The following is a 24611-nucleotide window of genomic DNA, read 5'->3' on the forward strand; positions in this document are numbered from 1 at the left end:
CCATTTCTATGATTTTATTAAGAAGCAGGGCAATCCAATTTTAATGAAGGTCAGAATAACAAAAATAATTTTACAGACAGTCAATGGTGACAGTGAGCTTTCGGATTACAGAATAGCAATGGACAGTTTTCGGATTCAAATGTCCAATCGCTGTTACAAACTAACCTGAAACAATGGATCGCATTTAGGCATGAACAGTATTGGAGTTTAGAAAGAACATTCTGGATCTCCCATTTCCACATAAACGCTTTTCAGTTGTGTATAATATTCAATCGTCACTGTTCCATTTTCTTTTCCAAACCCTGCAACAGTTGAGATTTCTTTTTTAGTTATCTGCAAGTTTACTTACTCTGGAAATAATGAGGTTTTTCGCCCCCCCCCCCCCCCCCCTATTAACAAAATGGATTTGTACCTGCCATTTTATATCCTCCAAAAGGTATTTCAATGGGAGAGACATTGTAGTTGTTTATAAAACACGTCCCTGCCTCAAGAGCAGCTGCCATCCGATGAGCTCGAGTCAGATCTCTGGAAATAAAATCATCACACACTTGATAAATGGCTCCAGCAAATCTATAGTGAACACAAACAAACATCCCCTCCACCATCTCCTTAATTCACAGTTGTCCAATAAAAGTGGCATTTCTCACAATTGTTCATCACTTGAAGGTAGTCAATTTGGAAAGACCGTATAGTTTTTTTATTTTTCTGATTGCGGACAGAAGTACGTAAATGAACTGTTTTAAGAACCAAGGATTGTGGAATGAATTGCTGTACTTCCTCCCTCCCTCCCCAAGAAAAGTAAGCTGCTGACACTTATTGTAAGTGCTGTGGCTTTTAATCAAGAAGTCAGACTTTTAAATTGTGAACCAGTCACACTGTTTCCTGCAAGTAAAACAGAAGGACCTGGAGAAGATGCATTGAGGAGTCAAAAGCATCATCTCAGCAACCGATAGACAGGAACTAGTGATCTGCCTTCCCAGTCTTTCCCATCACCCACAAAAATGTTTTCTTGTGTGTGCCAGTCTGCATGGACGTGTAAAGGGAGCTTTATAAAGGGGGTTAGAGTTTTAATTTATAGCATTACTTATTGACAGTTTCTAATTGTTTACTTGTAGCTAAAATCTAATTACAGCATGGAAACATATCCTTCGCTCCAACCAGTCAATAATCCCAGATTAGACTAGTCCCCACCTGCTTGTGATTTGCTCATATCCCTCCAAACATTTCTTATTCATGTATTTATCCAAAATGTCTTTTAAAGTGTTGTAACTGTACCTCCATCCACCACTTCTTCTGGAAATTCATTCCATACATGAACCACTGTATTAAAAAATGTGCCCCTCCTGTCTTTAAAATCTTTCTCCCCTCACCTTAAAAATATGCCTCTAGTCTTGAAATCCTCAACTCTAGAGAAAAGACACCTGCTATTTACCTTCTCTATACCCCTCATGATTTTATAAACCTCTAAGGTCACCCCTCAAATTCCAACACTGATGTGAGAAAAGTTGCAACATATCCAGCCCATTTTTATAGCTCAAACCCTCCATTCCCCGCAACATCCTGGTAAATCTCTTTTGAACCCTCTCCAGCTTAATGATATCCTTCCTATAACGCTTATCAAGCACCGGAACCCGGTCCGAGTTTTTAATCTTACTCTAAGACCAAATACAATTAAATTAACATACTTTGATAAAATGTTAACTTTTGTGACAACTCTAGGAATAGGCTGGGTTGACTTCCAGCATGTGACCCAGTGAGGTGTAAGAAATTGTCTAGACTATCCCTCACAAAAGTCCAACCTTGCAGAATATGGGCTTGCATACTGCTAGTTGAAGTCACAATCAGTAGAATGGGTAAACGGTGAACATTGCCTCGGCTTTGGATGTCAACTTAAAAATTTTCATTAGCTAAATATCAGCATTTTTAAGTGCGCACACTATATACATATAAACAAGAGTAGGCCATTTGGCCCTTCTAGCTTGTTCTGCCATTCAATAAGATCACGCATGATCTGAATATTACCTCAACTCCACCGTTACAGACAAGGCCAGATCCCTTCAAAATACTTTAAAGGAAGTAGCCCAGACCCTAACTTTGCGAGTTGTTTTAAGCAAGTGTAATGTGGAAATTCCAGGAGGGATGCAGTCACAAAACAAAAGAGAACAGAATTCTGACTAACATATCCTATCCAAAAACCCAACAGGTCATCCCATCTTAATGATGCTGTTTCAAATACTTGCAACAATCTCCATAAACACTCCTTGGCATAAAGGTAAAAATCAAACATGGAGAGATGTCAGAGAGGGGGGAGGAGGATCAGCCGGGACCTACTTCTTTGGGTCTAGTAGCTTTTCGACTGCCTCACTGCTTTCAGTGAATAGCCAGACTGCCAAAAGCCCAACCAAACCAGAGAAAAGCTAGGCTGGGAGAACTGGCCACTCCCCTTTCATTGTACAAGTTTTTTTTTCATTTGAAAGCCTTTTCCCTGAGGGAGGATCTGTCAGTTATAAAGAAATTGGCCCTAAAATCCTTCAAATTTAGACATTTCAGATTCTGTGTCTTATACAAAGTCTCAAACCAAAAAAAACTACAACATAACCTTGTGAAAGGAGCAGCATCATCCCACCACATTCCTACAAATCCCTGATAATCTATTCCTGCCTTAAAAATATTTAAAGATTCTTGCATCCATTGCCATTTGAGGAAGGGATTGCCAATGACACTTAACCCTCAAAAGGGAAAAACATTCCCAGATTTGTTTTAAGTGGGCATCCCTTTACTTTTAAATTGTGACCTATAAATTAGGACTACAAAGCATTAAAATAAAACAAAGAATTGTGAATGGAGGAAATCTGAAACAAACAAAAATCAGAAATTGCTGGAGGGCCTCAACAGGTTTGGCAGCATCTTCTGGCGAGAAAATAGAGTTAACATGTCAAGTTGACTGACCTTTCTTCAGAGGTTTCTAGATTATAAATGTGAGGGGCACTCGACTTGAAATGTTAAATGGCGATGGCCTGGCGGTATTGCTTGACCTATTAATCCAGAGACACACAATATACTGAGGATGCAGGTTCAAATCCTGCTGATGGCATGTGGTGGAATTTAGTTTCAGGTTTTAATGAAATTCAAGCATCTCATGACGGTCAAGAAAACACTGTCGACTCTCAGTAAACCCACCTGATTCACTGATGTCCTGTAGGGAAGGAAACTATCATCCTTACCCAGTCTGGTCTGCATGCAACTCCAGACCCAAATAATGTGGTTGACTCTTAACTGCCCTCTGAACAATTATGGATGGACAATAAATCCTGGCCTAGCCAGTGACGACCACATCCCATAAATGAACAAAAAAAGAGAATCCTAACCTCTGTGAATTTTCTGCAACTTGCTTTAGCAACATTTAACCATGGCAACAGAAATAAAAAATGTGACCAAAACTGGAGCACATTTTAAATCAGGGCAAATTAAAGTGTAATTTATATTCAAATCACTACATCCAAAGACGTGCAGATGAGGTGGATCAGCCATGCTAAATTGCCCATAATGTCCAGGGATGCACAAGTTAGGTGGATTAGCCATGGGAAATTACAGGGATAGGGTCTGCAGAGGGGGTAGCTGGAAGGGGATGCACTTTGGAGGGATCTGTGTGGACTCGATGGGCCGAATGGCTTCCACATTGTAGCAACTCTTTGATTCTTGTGATAAGACTGAGTCAGGCTCAGACAGACTGTTCACCACCACTTTAAAATGCACTAATGTAAAGCAGTTGGCCCTCAAACAGCATTCAACTTGAACTCTAGAGACAGAGTCTCAACAACTCCCCAGAATACTATCCGGGTCTGGGCGGTCCGACCCCGACTGAGTGTTGCAGACTGGCACATTCCAATGTCCAGGACTACGTGTTGAGGGATGAGCTGAAGCTTGGGGCAGCTGCCGCCAAGGCTCGGTGGGGAAAGACCACCGTGTAACATCTGCCTGCCTAAGAAGAACAGGAGGCCCAACCAGTCTTTTGGGCTCTGCTGACGCCTCAGCCAAATATGTAATCGTACCGACCTGTAAATAGGAATGATTACTCTGTCTCTGTATACCAAGAAATGGAATGTTTACAGATGTATGGCATGACCAACTGTACTGACCAAATTATTTTAGGAATAAAGTAGATTTTTGAAATTAAAAAAAACCTGGGTCTCTGGATTAACAGCCCAGCAATAAGAACACTAGGCCATCGGTTCCCTCTAACTTTAGTACTTCATTATCATTCCTTCCTACACGTGTCTTTATGTTTCAGTATGTATAGTGTGCTCTCAACCAATAGGCATTCGTTCACTTTCCCACACTCTCCCTCCTCTTTGGTTTACAGCAGGAACCAAATGTTTACATGTATGCAAATTTACACTGTCCCCACCCCCACACCCAATTCAAACAATTAGACAATAAATAGCTTGCTTTACACAACTGGATCACTCAGGCCATTAAACAGATGGTCCAAAGCAGTAAAAGCGATTAATTTACAAACTGGAAGAACCGCGGATGCTGGAAATCAGAAGCTAAACAAAATCATTGCTGGAAAAGCTCAGCAGCCCTGAGTTCGGAGGAAGGGTCACTGGCAAGTGTCTTTTTCCAAGAGTGGGAGATTTCAAGACTGTTAAAAGTGGGAAGAGAAAGATTCACAAAAAGACAGGAGGGACAATTTTTTTTAAAGAACAACACAGAGTGGTTCATGTGTGGGGTAAAACTTCCAGAGGAAGTGGTGGATGTGGGTACAGTTACAACATTTAAAAGACATTTAGATAAGTGCATGAACAAGAAAAGGTTTGGACAGATAAGGGCCAAAATGCAGGCAGGTGGGACTTGTTGAGTTTGGGATTATGGTCAGCATGGACAGGTTGGACTGAAGGGTCTGTTTCCATACTATATGTTTCTATGACCTGAAACGTTAACTCCGATTTCTCTCGACAGATGCTGCCAGACCTGCTGAGCTATTCCAGCAGTGTGTGTTTTGGAACAGATTAATTTGACCGATTCTGTTTCAACATTTCAATAGGATGCCATGTTGAGAGCTCAATTATGTGACAAAACGCCACATTTGAGAGCTTTGACACCAGAGACAATCACATGATGGAGGATTTAACTATTCAGTTTAGAAAATAAATATATTGTCATCCAGCAAACAAAGCTAGACAGAAGACTACATGTAAGTGGTCTTAAAGATTGAAATATCTACAAGTAGAGAACACAGAGGCTTTATTACATCATACCATTGCTGTTTGCCTGAAATTATAGAGACACGAAAAGGTACAACCACCCTCGGAGCACTGGTATCAATGTTCTGGACCATATTCTCCTGAGGATTAATTCTTTTCGTTAGGAAAAAAATACATCCATATGAATGCTCACTGTGTATAACCAGGTATAATATGGGAAAGTTATCCTATTGCAACTCCCTAACGGTCAGGGCTGGTCTCATCAATAAGCACCATGTAGTGGTAAAGATTGAACATTCTAGCCAGTGTTTCTCTTCTCAACCCAGATCATCATCCTGGTTGAGAGCATCTAACTAGGTCCACACTACAGGAAAAACACACCTATTCTCAGTAAGTATTAAATGAACAACCACTGTACCTGGTGAACACTCCAGCTGCCAAACCAAGGTCGGTGTTATTTGCTCTCTCTATAGCCTCCTCCTCTGTATCGAATGCCAGCACTGACATGACAGGCCCAAATATCTCCTCCTTAACACAGGTCATCTCATCGTTGCAATTTCCTGCACACACAGATCATTACTTATTGATGCCATAGATCCCCAACACAAAACAGGAAATGAAGCTTTTAACTCCTCTGCTGCATTTAGCATCTCCACACCATCAGAGACAATGTACAATTCAGAGAGGGGTCAGGCGCTCTCAGGCCTAACACCGATTCATGTACAGGACAGATCTAATGGGGCTTATTCCATGAAAAGTTCCTTCCATCTAACTATACTTCTTGACCAGAATGGCCAGAGAGCAGGAACTCATCACCAATGGGTGTGAATCAGTGTATTTCAGGTATACATTCCCTGTTACAACACCCCAAAAAAAAACTTTTTAAAAATCACTCGACCAGGTCTGACAGACACTGGAGAAATCAATCCTGCTTCAAGTTAGAACATTTCTACATTTGTTTAAGAAAAATCTAGTGAAAACACTGCATCAGGATTTTTTAAAAAATGATAATATTTTTTATAAAGCCTTTGATTTTAAAGAAGATGACATTCCTAACTAATATATCTGGGTGGCTCAGTGGTTAGCATTGCTGCCTCAGTGCCAGGGACCCAGTTTGATTCCATCCACTGCATGGTTTTTCTACAGTCTTCTCCCACAGACCAAAGGTGTGCAGGATAAGGTGAATTGGCCATTCTAAATTGCCCAAAAAAACGTCCAATGATGTGCAGGTTAGGTGGAATAGCCATGAAAAATGCAGGGTTATAGTGATATGGTAGGCGATGGGGCTGGGTGGGATGCTCTTTGGAGGGTCGGTGTGGACTTGATGGGCCGAATGGCTTACCTTCCACCCTGTCGGAATTCTATGGAAAAGACAGGGATTCTTGCATTTCTATAGCACCTTTCATGACCTCAGGGCATCCTGTGCATTTTAGAGACCATAAAATATTTTCAAAGTATAGTGATGTGACAAAATAGAGAGTCTAGGACCAGAAGGCATAAAGATCAGGAGGCATTTCCTCTCTCAGAAGATAGTGAATCTGAGGAACTCTCGACCACAAAGAGCTGTCTAGATCATCTGGGAAATACAACAGCTAATTTCATCACGGCAAGATTCCACAATCAGCTAATGACCCGACAATCTTTTTTTAAAAGCGATCTAGTTAAGGGTTAAACCTTACCCACATGTCAGAGAGAGTACTCTGTTGCTCTTCCAGACTTGAACCCACAACCTTATGACTCAGAGGTATGTATGCTCCCACATTCATGAGTCACAGCTGACACCTAAAGGACAGCAGATAACTGTGGACCTGAGGGGAGTTGGGTTACATCAAACGTCCAACCCATAATTGGAGGGCAGCAGCTTGCTTCAAATGATAGCCAAACTGCTTATCAATTACTTCCAGAATTAAGACCTCCAGGAGGTAAATTATTCCCCAGACAATATGTGCAACATGAAGGCAGACTCATTAACATTAATAGGGACCCTCACTGAGGCAACCTGCTGGGAAAGGCATTGTTGTCTTAAACTAGCACCAACCTGCAACATCAAATTTCCCTTAGCGTAAAGGCCATCAGACTGACTCGACACACCACCTCTCAGCGAAAGGGAGTACTGCAGATGCTGGAGACTAGAATTAAGAGAATGTGGTGCTAGAAAGGCATAGCACGTCAGGCAGCTTCCAAGGAACAGGAAAATCGATGTTTTGTCAGGAATGAGGCTGGGAGCCTCAGGGATGGACAGATAAATTGGAGGGGGGTAGGGAGGGGGGTAGGGGGGAGAAGAATGCAATAGGTAGCTGAGCTTGCTAACAATGCCTACAATTCAAACGGTTTCTGAATCAATATACTGTAGTGAGAAATAACTTTGTTATTGCCAAGGTGAGAATTTATTTAAAATCCTCATCTAATGATGCTGATTAAGAGGACTCATGTAGAAAATCCACATTAGTAGTCTTTGAAAAGTGGTCAAAAGCAATAAAGAGTTGGGCAATTTATTGCTGTTTTTATTGAATTTAATCAGTTCTCAAGACTTGATGATGGCATTTTAAAAAAAAATTCTGCCCCAGCATGTTGGCATCACTGGCTATGCCAACATTTATAATTCATTCTCAATTGCCTTCTAGGTGGAGATAGCTCACCTCCATGGCAAGGCTGTAGTCCACGTATAAGTATTGTAAGGAATGGGGTTCCAGGATTTTGTAAAAGAAAGCTACACAGTTCCACGTCAGGATGGTGTGGGGCTTGAACATAAACCAGAATGTATTGTTGTTCCAATGGATGTCCAACCCTTTGTGGCAGAGGTCATGGGCTTGGAAGGTGCAATCGAATGAACCTGGAAGAGTTATTCCAGTGCATTTTGTGTATGGTGCATGCTGTGAGGGAGTGAAGGTTTACAGTAGTTAATGGCATGTTAGCTGCAAGGGCTGTTCAAGGGTTGCTGGAGCTGCACTCATCCAGAGAGTTACAAAGTATTCCATCACACTACTGACCTGTGCATTGTAGATAGTGGGCAGGGTTTGGGAAGTCAGGTAGTGGGTTACTTGCTGTAGGAGTCCTAGCCTCTGACCTGCTCTTGTAGCCACAGTATTAATATGGATAGTCCAGTTCAGCTTCTGGTCAATGGTAAACCCCCTCCCACAGGATGGTGATATGGAAAAAAAAAGTCATGGCTTATCCTGATATACATGGTAGGTAGTGCAGCATTTTATGAATAAGATTTCAGGAGTTGGTGTGTTCAACACTAAATTTACCACAAAGTTAGAGACAACAGCCTGCTGATGGAAGTGGCTTTTTGAAGTGAGATGTATAGATTATTGGAGAACATCAATTGCAACTTTATATATTCTAAATACATCCTCAGATAAATAATTGTTTCGCTTAAGTTTAGCGGTTGAAGAATTGCATCTTACGTATTTATAGCACCTTGATGATTGTTAAGGATGTCAAAATATCACTTTATACCAACTGAGATCAAATATTTAAGAATTTGTCTTCTAGCAAGCTTGACTCAAATTTGACATCTTATTTGTAAGATTGAACAACAATACCTAGAATACATGGTTTCATGAAATATCCATCTTTCAATTTCGGATCATTAGGAACAAAACGATCTCCACCACAAAGTACAGTTGCACCCTGCAAACAAGGAACATAGTCACATCAGTCTCATGTCAGCCAACGCTACTGAAATGCAGCAGTAACAATGTGTACTTGTACAGCAGTGCTCACACGGAGTGTCTTTGCACAGATGTAGAAAGCAATACACTGCTCACTGGACATTGGAAGGAATTACAAAAGGAGAAATGGGGCAGAATTGCTCATTCAGGCAACCAGTGCAGTCATAACGGGCCAAACAACCTCCTTTTGTCCTGGAGACGTTCTGTGACCTTTTGACTGTGTCCTTGATTTCCCCAATCTAAAAAAGACAGGCTTTAAAGATGGCAGTGTGAAAGAAGGCAGAGTGCGAGTTGTGGAGGATCATAATTTGAGAAAGAACATTTGCCAGAAAGGGTGTGTGTAACAGGGAGAGTGTTTGATGAACAGAGGATGCGTACAGCAATACAACATGGAGGGGATATCTTAAAGACGGCTTAGGGAAACACCATGCAGAAATTCGAGAGGAGGTAACAGATATGTCAGAACAGCTCAAAACATCTAGGAAAATGAAAATGTTGACTATGATGCATTAAATGAGTTGAAGCTCAAAGCTGAAAATAACTAAAAGAGGCAATGGAAAAACTAAGCACTGACAACAACAAAATGATTAGGGTTTTGACATCTGATGGGGAGAATCCGAAATTCTCAGGCAACAATGCAGATGCTGGAGAAAGTAATTTCCACGTGGAATAGGTGTGGTGGAAGCAGAAACACATGGTGAAGCAAGTTCCCCTCCAAGTCACCCACCATCTTTACTTGGAAATGTCAGTGTCAATGGATCAAAATCCTGGAACTCCCTCCCTAATGTCATAGTGGGTCTACCAACACCAAATAGTGCAATAGTTCCAGAAGGTACTCACCACCACCACCACCACCATCTTCTTAACGGAAACTAAGCCAGCGTTTTTGCTGACATTAATCTGACACACACATATCATAGCAATTACAAAGATATGGTTCAGAGATGCACAGGACTGACAGCTTAATATTGCAGGATATAAATTGTATAGGAGGGATAGAAAGGGGGGGCAAGAGAGAAAGCAGGGTGGCATTTTTGAGAAGGAATAACACTAATGCTGTACTGAGGGAGCACATTCCTACTAAGGCATCCAGGGAAATGATTTGCGTGGAAATGAGCAATAAGAAAGAGATGATTACTTAATTGGGATTGTACTATCGACCCCCCCCAACTAGTCATCAGTAGGAAATTGAGAAACAAAGTTGTAAGGAGATCACACTTATCTGTAAAAATATTAAGGTGGTTATGGTAAGGGACTTTAACTTTCCAAACATAGACTGGGACTCCCATCATGCTAAGGGTTTAGATGGAGAAGAATTTGCTAATTGTGTGCAAGTAAACTTTGATTTGGTAGGCGGGTGTACCTACTCTTGGGAAATAAGGCAGGGAAAGTGACAGAAATGTCAGTGGGGGAGAACTTAAGGCCCAGCGACCGGGGATGGTTCAGTGGTTAGCACTGCTGCCTCACAGCACCAAATACCCAGGTTTGATTCCAGCCTCGGATGACTGTGTGGAGTTTGCACATTCTCCCCGTTTCTGCATTGGTTTCCTCCAGGTGCTCCGGTTTCCTCCCACATCCAAAGATTAGGTGAATTGGCCATGCTAAATTGCCTGTAGTGTTCAGGGATGTGTAAGTTAGGTGCATTAGTCAGGGAAATGTAGAGTAATAGGATAGGGGAATGGGTCTGGTTGGATACTCTTTGGAGAGTCAATGTGAACCTGTGGGGCCGAAGGGCCTGTTTCCACATTGTGGGCATTCTACATTTAATTCTATTTGTTTTTCAAATAGTGATGGAAGAGGATAGACCGGATCTAAAAAACCATCACTTAGATTTATTATTTTAATTTATAATGTGCATGAGGAGCTATACGAATCTCCAATGCAGCAGTCAAACTAAAACCATGTAAGGCCACCCAGTCTGCAAATGAGTTTTCACTGCTTCAGACCACACCACAAATTCACGTGACAAACAAAGTTTAGATAAAGTAATTTGTATAGCAAATTTAGACCAACCAAAACCAACCTGTTCCTCGGCTTGCTTCACATAAGATAACACTCGGTCCAAGTGTGGGCGACTGATGAGCCCTCCCATTTGAGTATCTTCGAGTAGTGGATCTCCTACTTTTATTGCTTTTGTCTTTGCCACCACTTTTTCCACAAATTTTGACATTACGTCTTTCTGTACAAACACCCTGGTACCATTACTGCACACCTGAAATGAAAATATGAAAAAAGGTGTATTACCATATACGTTTACCTCAAATAATTATATCACATGCAATAGACAATGAACATGATGTGTCAGCTCTGGTTCAATGGTAGGATCCTTGTCTGAGGCAAAACAATCACAAGTTGTAACCTCAGAGCAGGAACTGAGCTCATTCAAAGTTCAACCTGCTTCTCAGTTGTAAATTCAGAGGGAAAGTGAGGAAATAAATAAGAGGAACAAAGAGAATAGTGGAGCGACTGGCAGATAAAGCAATAGATTTTCTACATGTATATGAGAAGGTTATAAAGGAGGAGGAGAATCAATTAGGAACCAAAATAGGAGTAATGCATGGGTGCAGACAACACTAAATGAATATCTATCTTTGCCAAGGAAGATGCAGCCAAAGTTATTGTGACAGCTGACTCAGCTTTTCTTTCATTCACTCACAGGATGCCACAGCATCACTGGTTAGATCAGCATTCATTGCCCAACCCTAATTGCCCAGAGGGCAGTTAAGAATCAACCTTACTGCTGTAATGTCTGGAATCACGCGTAGGCCAAACCAGGTAAGGATGACATTTCCTTCCCTAAAGAACATTAGTGAGCCAAGTGGGTTTTCCTGACAATCGGCAATGGTTTCGTGGTTGCCATTAGACCCTCAATTCCAGATCCTTTTATCAAATTCAAATTCCACAACCTGCCATGACAGAATTTGAACCCGGGTCACCAGAACATTAGCCAAGTTTCTGGATTAATACTCTAGTGATAATACCACTAGGCCATTGTCTCCCCATTACTGACATACCGTTTGGAGTAAAAATTGATAGTCTTTGGCTAGGGTGATTGTGCTTAAAGTTGGCAACCCACATGGGTTGAGATGGATTTAAGAACACCAAGGAATGCAAGGGAAGAAATTTCCGAGACATTGGTGGCAATCTTTCAACCCTACTCAAATACAGGCACTGGGAGGGGGTGCAGCTTGCAATTGAGAACGTTCAGATGTTACATTCTTCTTCAAAGAGGGTGCAGGGAAAACTTCAGCTGTTATAGGGCAGTCAGGTTCACTTCAGAGCAGAAAATCTGGGACAAAATTCAACACACTTGGACCAATGTGAATTAATTAAGGAAAGGCAGCATGGGCTTGCTAACCCAAACTTGATTGGGCTTTCTGATGAGGAGCTGAGGGGGGCTGATTTGGGGTACTGCAGTTCATGTGAAGGGCATGGACTTCCAAAATGCGTTAGAAGACAATAAAACAAAAAAATTACTAAACAGACTAGTCTCTTGGATTAAGAAGGGCAGTGATAATGTGGATATAAACCTTGGCTGAGTGACAGCAGAAACAGAGAATCAATGTTTGACAGATTACAACAACACATAGCATGGGGCTTCCGGGAGTCAGTACTAGGATAATTGCTTTTTCTGGATCCATGCTGTTGGTCTAGACTGTAGTGTGGAGAACACAATATCAAAGTTTGCAAAACCTGTAAAATATTGTCAACTATAACAAGGTTAGTAACCTACATCAAGAGAATACGGACAGGGTGGTGGTATGGGTAGATATATATAGAGTCATAGAGTCACAGAGCTGTACAACATGGAAACAGATCCTCAAGTCCAACTCATCCATGCCAACCAGATATCCTAAATTACTCTAGTTCTATTTGCCAGCATATGGTCCATTTCCCTCTAAACCCTTCATAGTCATGAATCCATCCAGATGCCTTTTAAATGTTGTAATGGTACCAACCTCCACCATTTCCTCTAGCACCTCATTCCATACACTCGCCACCCTCTGCTTGAAAAGGTTGCCCCTTAGGTCCCTTTTAAATCTTTCTCTTCTCACCTTAAACCTATGCCCTCTAGTTCTGGACTCCTCCACCCTGGGAAAAAGCTATTTACCCAATCCTCGCCCCTCATGATTTTATAAACCTCTATAAGGTCACCCCTCCACCTCTGACCCTCCAGGAAAAAACAGCCCCGGCCTATTCAGCCTCTCCCTGAAGCTGAAATCCTCCAACCCTGGCAACATCCTTATATATCTTTTCTGACCTTTTTCAAGTTTCACAACATCTTTCCTCCAGCAGGGAGACAGAATTGCACACAGTATTACAGAAGTGAGTGGTTAGTTTTAATCAGAGAATTGTGAAGTGACTCATTTTAGTAAGAAGAATGAGAAAAGGCCAGTGGTGAAGGTCTGAAAATTATAGAATCATAGGATCCCTACAGTGTGGAAACAGGCCATTTGGCCTCATTGGGTCCACACCCACCCTCTGTACAGCATCCCATGAAGGGACTTTCAGTGGGTGAGGACACGACTTGGCAATTTGAGTGGGGAAGGAGGAGGGTCACAGGGCACAAAGTGCAAATAAATAAATGGAGACACGCCCAAAAGGACTGAGGTGGATCTTTTGAACAACATGGTACTCAGCCACATCTGTGGCCACTTCTGATCTGCTTCTGGAGGGGTGGCAGGTCCAATTCCATTCCACACCCACATCACTGATGTCAAAACAGAGTCTAATGGGGCATTTTCTACAGTGGTCCCAACTCCAACTACCCAACGCAAAGACAAACATCCAGGTCTTAAAATGGTCGATGTAGTGCTTGGTGCTCGGTCAATCAAAACAAAGCTGTTTGCTAACAAAAGGACAGAATGTTCTGGAAACATTGAAATCAAACGGTAAATTGTTTTACACAGAACTGAACTAACCCTTCGGTCCAATGCATTCATACCAACTAGACATCCTAACCCAATCTAGTCCCATTTACCAGCACTTGACCCATATCCCTCGAAACCCTTCCTATTCGTATACCCATCCACCACTTCCTCTGACAGCTCATTCTATAGACGCACCACCCTCTGCCTGAAACTAACTGAGGATTTGTTGGTCACCATGTCGACAGTGCAGGAAACTGAAGTGGTTTAAAAAACAATAACTGGTTGCTTATATGCAAATCACAGTGGTTTTGTTTCCATACCTCTCCCTGACTGAGGAAGTTCGCCAGCATTGCACCTCTCACTGCATTCTCCAAATCGCAATCAGAGAAAATGACAAGTGGAGATTTCCCTCCAAGTTCAAGAGTAACATGCTTGACGTTTTTTGCTGCAGTTTCCATGATCTGGAGAGGAAGAGCACAGACAGAACATTTGTTCGATCCCATGCATATTTGGGATCTGGAGCCTCCAGAAAATTCCAAGACAAAACACCCATTAATACATTCCCCAGAGAATAATTCCACTGCTGTTATTTTTGGACTTTATAAGCAGAGAGAATCTACACTTAAGAGTCATAGAGATGTACAGTACAGAAACAGACCCTTCGGTCCAACGCTTTCATACCAACTAGACATCCTAACCCAATCTAGTCCCATTTACCAGCACTTGACCCATATCCCTCGAAACCCTTCCTATTCGTATACCCATCCACCACTTCCTCTGACAGCTCATTCTATAGACGCACCACCCTCTGCCTGAAAAAGTTTCCCATTAAGTCATTTTAAGTCTTTCCCCTCTCACTTTAAACCTATGCCCTCTAATTGGGGACTCCCCCACCCCAGGGAAAAGACCTTGTCTATTTACTCTAACAATGTCCTACATGATTTTATAATTAAATGCTGCACACGGTCTCTCTGAGGTACGTTTCACAATACCAACATGCAACAAACTGCTGATTGATGAGACAAACACAACAGCTATAATGCTCAAAGTCAAAACCCTCAGACAAAAACAGAGGGGTCAAAGGTGAAGGCTTGAAAATCATGGCATTTCCTATTTGAAGAGGGGGTAGAAAACATAATATTTTAAGATAATTTTCCTTCTTAACACAAAGACTTTCTCTCCTCCCTCTTGGCTCCTAACGCCCAGAAATAATGGTGCTAAACATGGTGCAAACCCTCAAAAAGGGAAAGTGACCAGACCATATGGGGAGAAGAAGACCAGATCATGCAACCACTTTCAGCTTATTCCAAACAGATGACAGCTTACTTTGAGCCACTCGCTGCCTTTGTCGCTGGCTCCAACCCACGGAATCTCCATCCTGGAACCAGTGTCCTGCCACCCAATGATTGCCACTTAGCCATAGGATCCAGCAATGAACCTAGGTCTCAGGTGAGGGGTGTTTGTACATGCTGCAACCACCACCTCGGAGGGTGGGAGTGATGCCAGTCTCCGATTGGGGGGCTGCTTCAAGCGGGCAGTTCTCCCCCAATCAGGTGTCTCCATAAATGGTGAGGTGGTGTCCAGCCCCATTCCTGAAGTTAACCTGACCCCTCCTTCCCAGACTATATTGGCTCTGCTCTGAAACAGATCACTCAGACCTGCATCACAAGCAACCAATCTCCCAAACAAGGACTGAGTTGAGCTCGGAACGTGTGACGGAACTAGAGGTGTTTGCCAATGACTTTCATCATTTTCCTGAGGTACTCTAGGTATGCAGTTGTAGAGAGGTATCCAACTGACATCTCCTGCTCCATCCCTAATGGACAAAGCTCAATCCTGAGAGGTTTGGTTAAATGAAGGGTAGCTCTGTAGGTTCAACAAAACATTTCCATACTATTTTCCCTTGTTGCCCCAACCATGCAGTTACCTTGATTCCAGTAGGCACGCTACCAGTGAAAGAAACCTTTGCCACACCTCTGTGTTTACATAAGAGATTTCCAGTCTCTACAGCCCCTTGAAGCACATTGAACAACCCATTCGGGGCCCCAGCTTGTGTGTAGATCTCTGCGAGCATCACGGCAGTCAGAGGGGTCAAAGGTGAAGGTTTGAAAATCATGGCATTTCCTGTTTGGAGTGGGGGTAGAAAACATAATATTTTAAGATAATTTTCCTTCTTAACACAAAGACTTTCTCTCCTCCCTCTTGGCTCCTAACGCCCAGAAATAAAAGCAAGACACATGGTGCTAAACATGGCGAAAAATACTCACTTGTCAGCATCAGCTGGGATGCTTAATCATGCTTGGGCCAGAGGATACAGTCATCTGCTACATTGTGATCCTACAAGGTTGGTTATTGCAAAGGGAATGCAACTAAATTTATATCACAAAATATACCAACAGCTTCCTCAGAAGATAAATCCTGTCCTGGAGACACACCATTCTGAACCATCACACTACAGATGTTAGCGAACACTGACGTACACATTTTAACCCATCTAACTCCTTGACCAGATAATAATTAAACTCTGGCCAGAGATTATCAAGATAACATATCATAATTTAATTTTACTTTATATAAAAAAAAATTGGCACATACACTTGCGGTGAAAAGAGAAGCTAAAATATTCTGAAAAATATTTTAAAATGTGAAAATTAGCTTTAAAAGACTGTTAGCTAATCACTGTGCTGTCAAAATCAAATATGCAATAAATGGTGCAAACTTTAAAAAATTGTCTCAGTTGAGCTTTTCTTGTGGTGCCATGATGAGAAGGGGAAATATTGTTTTAAAATGATGGATATATTTTATAGACTAACAATATATGTTGTGATAAGCTTGGGCAAACAAATTTGGGCTGAATTTTGAAAGATGTATGAGGTTTTTTTCTTTTATAAACCCTACTTTTGTTTTGCTCAAATTTTATTAGTCACATTTCCATTAAAAGCCCAGTTACAGAAAAGTGAACAGCATGCAACTTTTTAATGTACAATTGAACAGTGATTAAGGAATCCTCACCAGTTGAGATGATTGGCAACCCTGGGTGATTGTAACATCAAGCTTTTCAGACTAATTCACACATTCCCTCAAACTGCAGCCAGTTCCTGAAGGGTAATGATGGTTAATACCGAAGGTTCTTGCTCCACTCTCCCACCACGCACTAGGCCCTGGCAAAGTTCAGCCCGACGGGTTACAGAGCAAGAATAACACATGCATCCACATAAAGAAAATATTTCCTTCTTTGTACCACAAACATCACTGTGAAAGCTTCACTAGCAGGCAGCACAGTGACTAGTGGTTAGCACGGCTGGCTCACAGTAACAGGGTTCGATTCCAGCCTCAGGCGACTGTCTGCATGGAGTTTACATATTCTCCCAATGTCTGCGTGGATTTCCTCTGGGTGCTCGGGTTTCCTCCCACATGTGCAGGTTAGGTGGATTGGCCATGCTAAGATACCCATAGTGACCAGGCTAGATGGATTAGCCATAGGAAATGCAGGGTTACTGAGATAGGGTAGGGAATGTGTCTTGATAGCATGGATGTTTCTTTTGGAGAGTCAGTATGGAATCGATGGGCCGGAAGGCTTGCTTCCACACTATTGGGATTCTATGACTCTATTCTATGACAGCAGACTTTTTAAAAAATTCACATATCATTCTTTATATGCATGTATTCAATTAATTCACACTGTGCTTTGCTTGAGCAGAATTAAAAAAAGTTGAGTGTGGGATGCTGGAAAAGCACAGCAGGTCAGGCAGCACCAGAGGAGCAGGAGAATCGACATTTTGGGCATAAGCCCTTCATCAGGTGACCTCATGAAGGGCTTATGCCCGAAACGTCGATTCTCCTGCTCCTCTGTTGCGGTCTGACCTGCTGTCCTTTTCTAGCACCACACTCTTAACTCTGATGTCTAGCATCTACAGTCCTCACTTTCTCCCAGAACTGAAAAAAAAGCAGGTTATCTGCAGTATAGTGCTTGAAGCCACCTAGAGCAAAGCCTAGACGGATAGTAGTGGCAGGCACAACCTTAGGCTGTAGAAATTGCGCCAAATATTACATCGTGTACTGATGTGTGCTGTACACAATCTTAAACAAGGTTTGCACCAAAACCCACTTTATATCCAACGTGAAGAACTTCTTAAAATAGGATATATTTGCGGAAACAAACAAAAAAAAAGATTGCCACAAGCAGAATGCTTTTAGCCAATCAAACAATTGTCTTGATCATCTGCCAACCAAAAAATAAGTTATTTCTGAAAACAGCTGGAATTTAACTTAAATGCTGTTAACTGCTTGACTAGTTTTCCATAATCAGCACCAAAGCTATTTTAAGCTGACGAAAACTATCATATAAATTTACAAGAAAAGGAAAACACGGTAGGAAAGATTTTTAAAAATAAATCCCAGATTCAATGTGTCTGCAGCATCATGTCTAGACATCACTGACATACACATCCATACCACACAGCAGAATGAGACCACTTTCATGAAGGCAAAAATCCCAATGGCAAAAGTTTTGAAAAATTCCTCTCCAACATTCTGAAGGGATCAAGAACTTGGTGTAATTTAATCTTATATAAAATAATTAAAAATTGGGACATACACACGTGGTGAAGATAATCCTGAAAAATACTCTTTCAAATGTAAAAATTAACTTAGAAAGATTGCTGGTTAATCATTTAATGAAAGTATAGTCAAAACTCAAATATGCTTCTGAAATAAATGGTGCAAACTTAAACAATGGTCTCAGTTGAACCTTTTTTGTGGTATCATGAGTAGAATGGAAACATTGCTTTTGAAAGTAGTATGTATTTTAGACACTATACATTATATTTTGTGACAAGCTTGGGCTAACCGGAAAATACAAAGACCTTAAGCTGATTGAAAAGGATTTCTTTATATAAAAAAAAATATATATTTTTGCCACAAGATGAAAGCACTGTACAATTCTCACCACAAGCCAGTGCTGGAGCTGACTTCCAGCAGGCTATCTGGAATGGGTAGTTCCAAGCCCCAATTCCCACACACACTCCAAGGGGCTCTCTCCTTGTGTAAGCAAATGATCCTCCAGACAGCTGAATGTGTTGGCCTGTGCACAGAGACAAAGGAAAGAGATTTAGTGCGAGTTTCAGGATACATACAATTGATCTAGAGAAAACGTCACTTAGTGGTTAGCACCGCTGCCTCAGAGCACCAGGGACCCAAGTTCAATTCCAACCTCGAGCAGATGTCTGTGTGGAGTTTGCACGTTCTCCCCGTGTCTGCGTGGGTTTCCTCCAGGTGCTCCAGTTTCCTCCCACAGTCCAAAGATGTGCCAGTCAGGTGTATTGGCCATACTAAATTGCCCAGTGTTAGGGGCATTAGTCAGAGGGAAATGGATCTGGGTGGGTTACTCTTCGGAGGGTCGATGTGGACTTGTTGGGCCGAAGGGCCTGTTTACACACTGTAGGGAATCTAATCTAATCAAACAAACAGCAGAGACTGAGGGAATGATGTGGCAGGGCCATTCAGGTCAGGATCTCCCCAGCAACACAATCCAGTCAGTCCATCAGATGCTGAATCAGCTTCCTCAGTGTAAGAATGACGTCAGTAAAGATCAATAAATGCGTACACAGTTCTGCCAACAAACTAAACAGACCTTCATCCATGGAGTCAAGCACTAATCTATTGTCAACTAGGTAAGATGGTCCTGACAATGTTGTTTACTGGTATTTTAACATCATTTTAGGGTTCCTTGATTTTAATTCCCATCTTATTTATTTACTGAACATCTTGACATTTGCATTACAAAGAGAGAAAAAAATGCTCAAATCCTACTCTGTACAGCTGCTAATCTTGCAAACATAAGATTCATAGTCCTATTATTACTATTCCAATGAAAAGGCTACATGTTTGACACAAAATCGAATTCTAATACTCTCCCAGGATAAGACCGATGTGTTCAGCATTTCCACATATTTTTAGATTTGACAATATTTGTGCAACAAGGAATAAACAGATGGTGGAATACGGTGTAACAAAAGTATGAACTCTCCAAGAAAATACAAGTTTCTTTTAGTGTGATGAGTCAGAGAGAGATTTATTGCCTCATAGGTGCTTTATGATTACTGCTACAATTGGGATGGAATTCAGTTAGCTCAGTTGGGTGGATGGTTGATTTGTAATGCAGAGGGTTGGTGATGTTCAGGTTAAAGCACTACTAGTCTTCTCTATCTCTAATGATGCAGTGGGACGACATTTCTCAGGGACTATGGTGATTTTATCCCTCTAATTCTAAACTCTCCCACATGTGGAGAGGGAGAACAAACACTCTGCATCAGCTGTTTCAAGCCCTTCAAGAATATGGTAGGTTTCCACTCATTCTCCTAAAGGTCTCCTCTCATTCTTCTAAACTCCAACAAATACAAGCCAACCTACTCAACCTCCTTTTTGGAAGAAAATCTCTCAAAAACTGGCAAAACAAAATGAATGGGCTAAAACGGTGGTCCAGTGGTTAGCATGCTGCCTCACAAGCACCAGGAACCTGGGTTCAATTCCAGCTTCGGGCGACTGTCTGTGTAGAGTTTGTACATTGTCCCTGTTGGTTTCCTCTGGGTGCCCCAGTTTCCTCCCACAGTCCAAAGATGTGTAGGTTAGGGTGACTGGCCAAGCTAAATTGCCTGTAGTGTACAGGAATGTGCAGGCTAGGTAGGTTAGCCATGGGAAGTGCAGGGTTACACGGATAGGGTAGGGGGGTTGGTCTGGGTTGGATGCTCTTCAGAGGCTTGATGTGAACTCGATGGGCTAAATGGCCTTATTCTGGACTGCTTTCAATGCCAGTGTATCTTTTCTTGGATAAAGGGGAACAAAAAACTGTTCACAATATTCCAGGTGGAGCCTAGCAACTGCCTTGTTAAGTTTTTGCAAGACCTCCCTACTTTTATACTCTATCCCATTTGATATGAAGGCCAACGTCCCATTTGCTTTCCCCATCATGCACTGAACTTGATTGCTAACTTTTTGTGACTCATGTACAAGGACCCTAAAATCCCGCTGTGCTGCAGATCTCTGCAACTTCACATTAAAATAATATTCTGCTCTTCTAATCTCCCTGTTAAAGTGCATAACCTCCCATTTACCCCACATTGCATTCCATCTGCCAAACTTTCGCCACTCTCCTAACCTGTAGAAATCCTTCTATAGATTATGCTTCTTCATCACCTTCCGCCTATTACTGCATTTTCTGCAAATTTATGATAATACAATGACTTCTGTCATCCAAGTTATTTCTTTGTAAAAACATGCAGTCCCAGCACTGATCTCTGTGGTACACAACTAGTTCCAGCTATTGAAAGTACCCCTCCTTTTCCAATTGTCTGTTTTCCAATAGACTATCCCTTAAAAATAATATAGTCAAAGCAGTAGAGCCAAATCTTTTGGTGGTGAAATTAAGAAACATTTCTACACACAGTGGCGAACCTCATCGAAGGAAGGATGTAAACAGACTGGAAGCAGTTCAGAGGTTTACTAGACTAATACCTGGAATAGGCCAGTTGAGAGGCAACTTGATTGAAGCACAAGGTTCTGAGGCACCTTGACAGGATGAATATGCAAAGGTCATTCCCACCTTTGGGAGAACCTTGAACCGAAGGGGGTCACTGGTTTAAAATAAGTGATCATCCGTTTAAGATAAGAGAAGAACAGCAATTTCATTTCCTCCCCACAGAAGGGAGTGCGTCCTGGGAAGTCTATTCACTAAAAGGCGGTGGAAGCAAGATCTGAAGATTTCTAAGGCAGATGTATACTGCATGCAATTCTGGCCTCCTTCCTATCAGAAAGATGTGAAACATAATAGGGTTCAGAAAAGATTTACAAGGACGCCGCCAGAGTTGGAAGATTTGAGCTACAGGGAGAGGCTGAACAGGCTGGGGCTATTTTCCCTGGAGCGACGGAGGCTGAGGGGTGACCTTATAGAGGTTTACAAAATTATGAGGGGCATGGATAGGGTAAATAGACAAGGTCTTTTCCCTGGAGTGGGGAAGTCCAGAACTAGGGCATAGGTTTAGGGTGAGAGGGGAAAGATATAAAAGGGACCTAAAGGGCACCTTTTTCATACAGAGGCTGGTGTGTGTGTGGAATGAGTTTTACAAAGGAAGTGGTGAAGGGCTGGTACAATTGCAGCATTTAAAAGGCAACTGGATGGATATATGAATAAGAAGGGTTTAGAGGGACATGGACCAAGTGCTGACAAATGGGACTAGATTAGGTTGGGATATCTGGTCAGCATGGATGAGTTGAACCAAAGGGTCTGTTTCCATGCTGGACATCTCTCTGACTGTGACTCTCTGTCGATAAGATACTGCTAAATAAGGAGATGAAGGGTTCTCAGGGTTACATGGGACTGTGAAGTAATCAGATTGGCTACCGCCTTATTGAATGACAGATCAAGGTGGAGGGGCTGAGTGGGCTACTTGCATTCCCATTTCTTAGGTGCGCAAAAGTTCAGACTTGATGACAGAACAATTGTTAAATACCTTCATCTCTGAAGGTGGGCTGAGGTAAGGTTTCCACCCATTAGTTTAATTGGGAACAATACACATCAAAAATGAATCAATAGGTTTCAAAGATATCTGGCTCACAGATATGGAATGGCCCCAAGGAATATGTAACCAAATCAATGCCTCTACTATCTCTGCAGCCTTTTAACACTCTCGGATACACACCATCTGGTTCTGGGAACTTGTTAGCCTTTAGGTCTAATAGCTTTCCCAGCACTATTTCCCCAGCAATGGTGATTGTTTTAAGTCCTTCCTCCTTTTCACTTCTTAATTTCAAGTATCCTTGGCAAGTTTTCCAAGTCTCCTATACTAAAAGCAGACAAAACACGCTTCAAAATCTTCACTATTTCTTGTTTCGCATTACTAATTCCCCAGATTCACTGCATAATGTACTAACACTAGCTTTAGCCATGCTTTTCCCAGTTAACTATCTGCAGAAACGCTTATTTGGATAAAATGACTTTAAGCTCTGAGGACTGTTTTATTTTAAATGTTGTTGATGCTTTGCGAATGTTGCGGATTACCTAAGCCGATGTGGGATAATTTGTCACAGCTGTCAAAACATGGGCAGAGTTTTGAAAGCAGGTTGTTAGATGTGGATTGGGTTCCTCAGCAAGGTTGATGCTCTTAATTAAGAGCAATCCCAACTTTGCAGTTTCAGAGCATCAAGGAGGCTGGCAAAAGCATTAAGGTGGAGCTGCACAATTGTAATAAAGTTGACTTAACATAACAGAGACATGCACTGGACTGAGTAGCCTCCTTACTTGGTTTTAAAACAGAAACGGACAGAACTTTACTGGTCAAAAATATTATGGCATTATATTTATGCCTTATAAAGGCAGGGATATGGAGTTACTTTTCAGATCTGTCATGATTTGATTGAATGGCAGAACATGTTCAAGAAACTGAGTAGCCTTATCCTGTTTCTATATTCCACAGTCCTCTTACCCTTGCACAACAACAACAGCCCCCAGACTTGTCAGAAAACATCCTAGCTAGCAAGCTGGGTTTTGTTTTGGGATGGGGGGGTGGGGGTGGAAGAGGAGAGTATAATAATCAAAAACTTGGCTTAAAGATTATAGTAAAGATTACAGATATTACTTTTCTAGAAAATAGCTCACTTGATACATAAACCATGTCATTTGGGATATGTTACATCCCAACTAGCCTGGACTAGGAAGAGAAAAAGACTGTATTGAAATTAAATTTTGCTCTCACGTGGACAGCCAGTATAGACTATCCAGCCAAAAGACCACTTGTTGGCCTGGAAAACCCATTCCTTTCACCAGAGAGTCAGCCACATGAAGCCGTAAATTTCAGGCAACGTAGCAGAGAGCAATTGGTTTACTTTTCCTTAATACTTTATGCAAACATTAATTTACCCACCTTCTATGGAAGAACTGGACAAATAGGAGAAGTGGGTTGATTACAAACATGCTGTTTCAACAACAAAGGAAGTCAACTTATTGTAGTAAAGTTTGCAGAATGCCTCCTGGTTTCACTGGGGAAATCTCTGAAAGGACTGCTAAATGTCAAAGTAATGATTACAGTTTGGTGCCACTGTGTGGTTAAATACTGTGCTGCACACAAGGGGAAAATTAAAAAAAAAGCAATACAGTAATGGGATCAACATGTATTGATATTGCAACTGGAGAACATTACATTACAATGTGCTTCAGATATGTCAAGGAACAAAATTTGATACTCAGTTATATTTTAATGACCATCTTTAATGAGAAAAAAGGATTAGGAAGGGAATTCCAGGTCCTTGGCAACAAAAAGGACGGTTGTCAATTTCAGAGTGAAGAAAAATTTGGAATTCAACCATGGTCTTACAAGACTTTATGTGAAGTTGCCCTGACTTTCACTGATCAGGGCTTTGTTTAATGCTGTATTATGTTCATTCAGTTTTGAAAGTTTGTTCTTACCAGCCAGAGTCCCAGCAATGCCAGCGTAATATTCCACAGCCTGCCATGCAGTGTCCACATCAACTCTGGACTCAGTGATGGGTTTTCCAGTATTAATGGATTCTACAATTGCAATATCTTCTCTCTGTTCCTATGTTGGATTAAGACAAATAGGTTGGTGCTTTGTACAACTGTTGACAGGAGTAGAGAAATTTTCTTTCACTTAATATATTGATGTTAACTCATCACCACCCCACACCAACTCTTTTAGCTATAACCATCTGACTACCACAGAACCATGACAGTGATCAGTTTGCTTTATTCTCAAACGCCTCTCCACCACCTTGTTTTATAGGGCCCTTGAGCATGCCCTATATTTCCATCCCAACCCTTCCTGAAAATTAGTACAAGGTTCCCT

General features: G+C 41.6%; 1 protein-coding gene across 1 annotated transcript in view; it reads right to left on the minus strand.

Annotated features, from left to right (window-relative positions):
* The window catches only part of LOC122554585 (4-trimethylaminobutyraldehyde dehydrogenase-like), a 56271-nt gene continuing 31660 nt past the window's right edge, over positions 1–24611 (minus strand). The window contains exons 3-11 of the mRNA XM_043699853.1: positions 24215–24344; positions 18704–18838; positions 15683–15879; positions 14076–14216; positions 10908–11096; positions 8756–8843; positions 5626–5767; positions 413–525; positions 1–302 (exon numbers count right to left, since the gene is read on the minus strand). Of these exons, the coding sequence (XP_043555788.1) occupies positions 208–302; positions 413–525; positions 5626–5767; positions 8756–8843; positions 10908–11096; positions 14076–14216; positions 15683–15879; positions 18704–18838; positions 24215–24344 (1230 nt within the window). The 3' untranslated portion in view covers positions 1–207. The remainder of the gene's footprint in view (positions 303–412; positions 526–5625; positions 5768–8755; positions 8844–10907; positions 11097–14075; positions 14217–15682; positions 15880–18703; positions 18839–24214; positions 24345–24611) is intronic.

This window comes from Chiloscyllium plagiosum, chromosome 11 (assembly GCF_004010195.1).
Source record: "Chiloscyllium plagiosum isolate BGI_BamShark_2017 chromosome 11, ASM401019v2, whole genome shotgun sequence".
In the NCBI taxonomy this organism is placed as follows: domain Eukaryota; kingdom Metazoa; phylum Chordata; class Chondrichthyes; order Orectolobiformes; family Hemiscylliidae; genus Chiloscyllium; species Chiloscyllium plagiosum.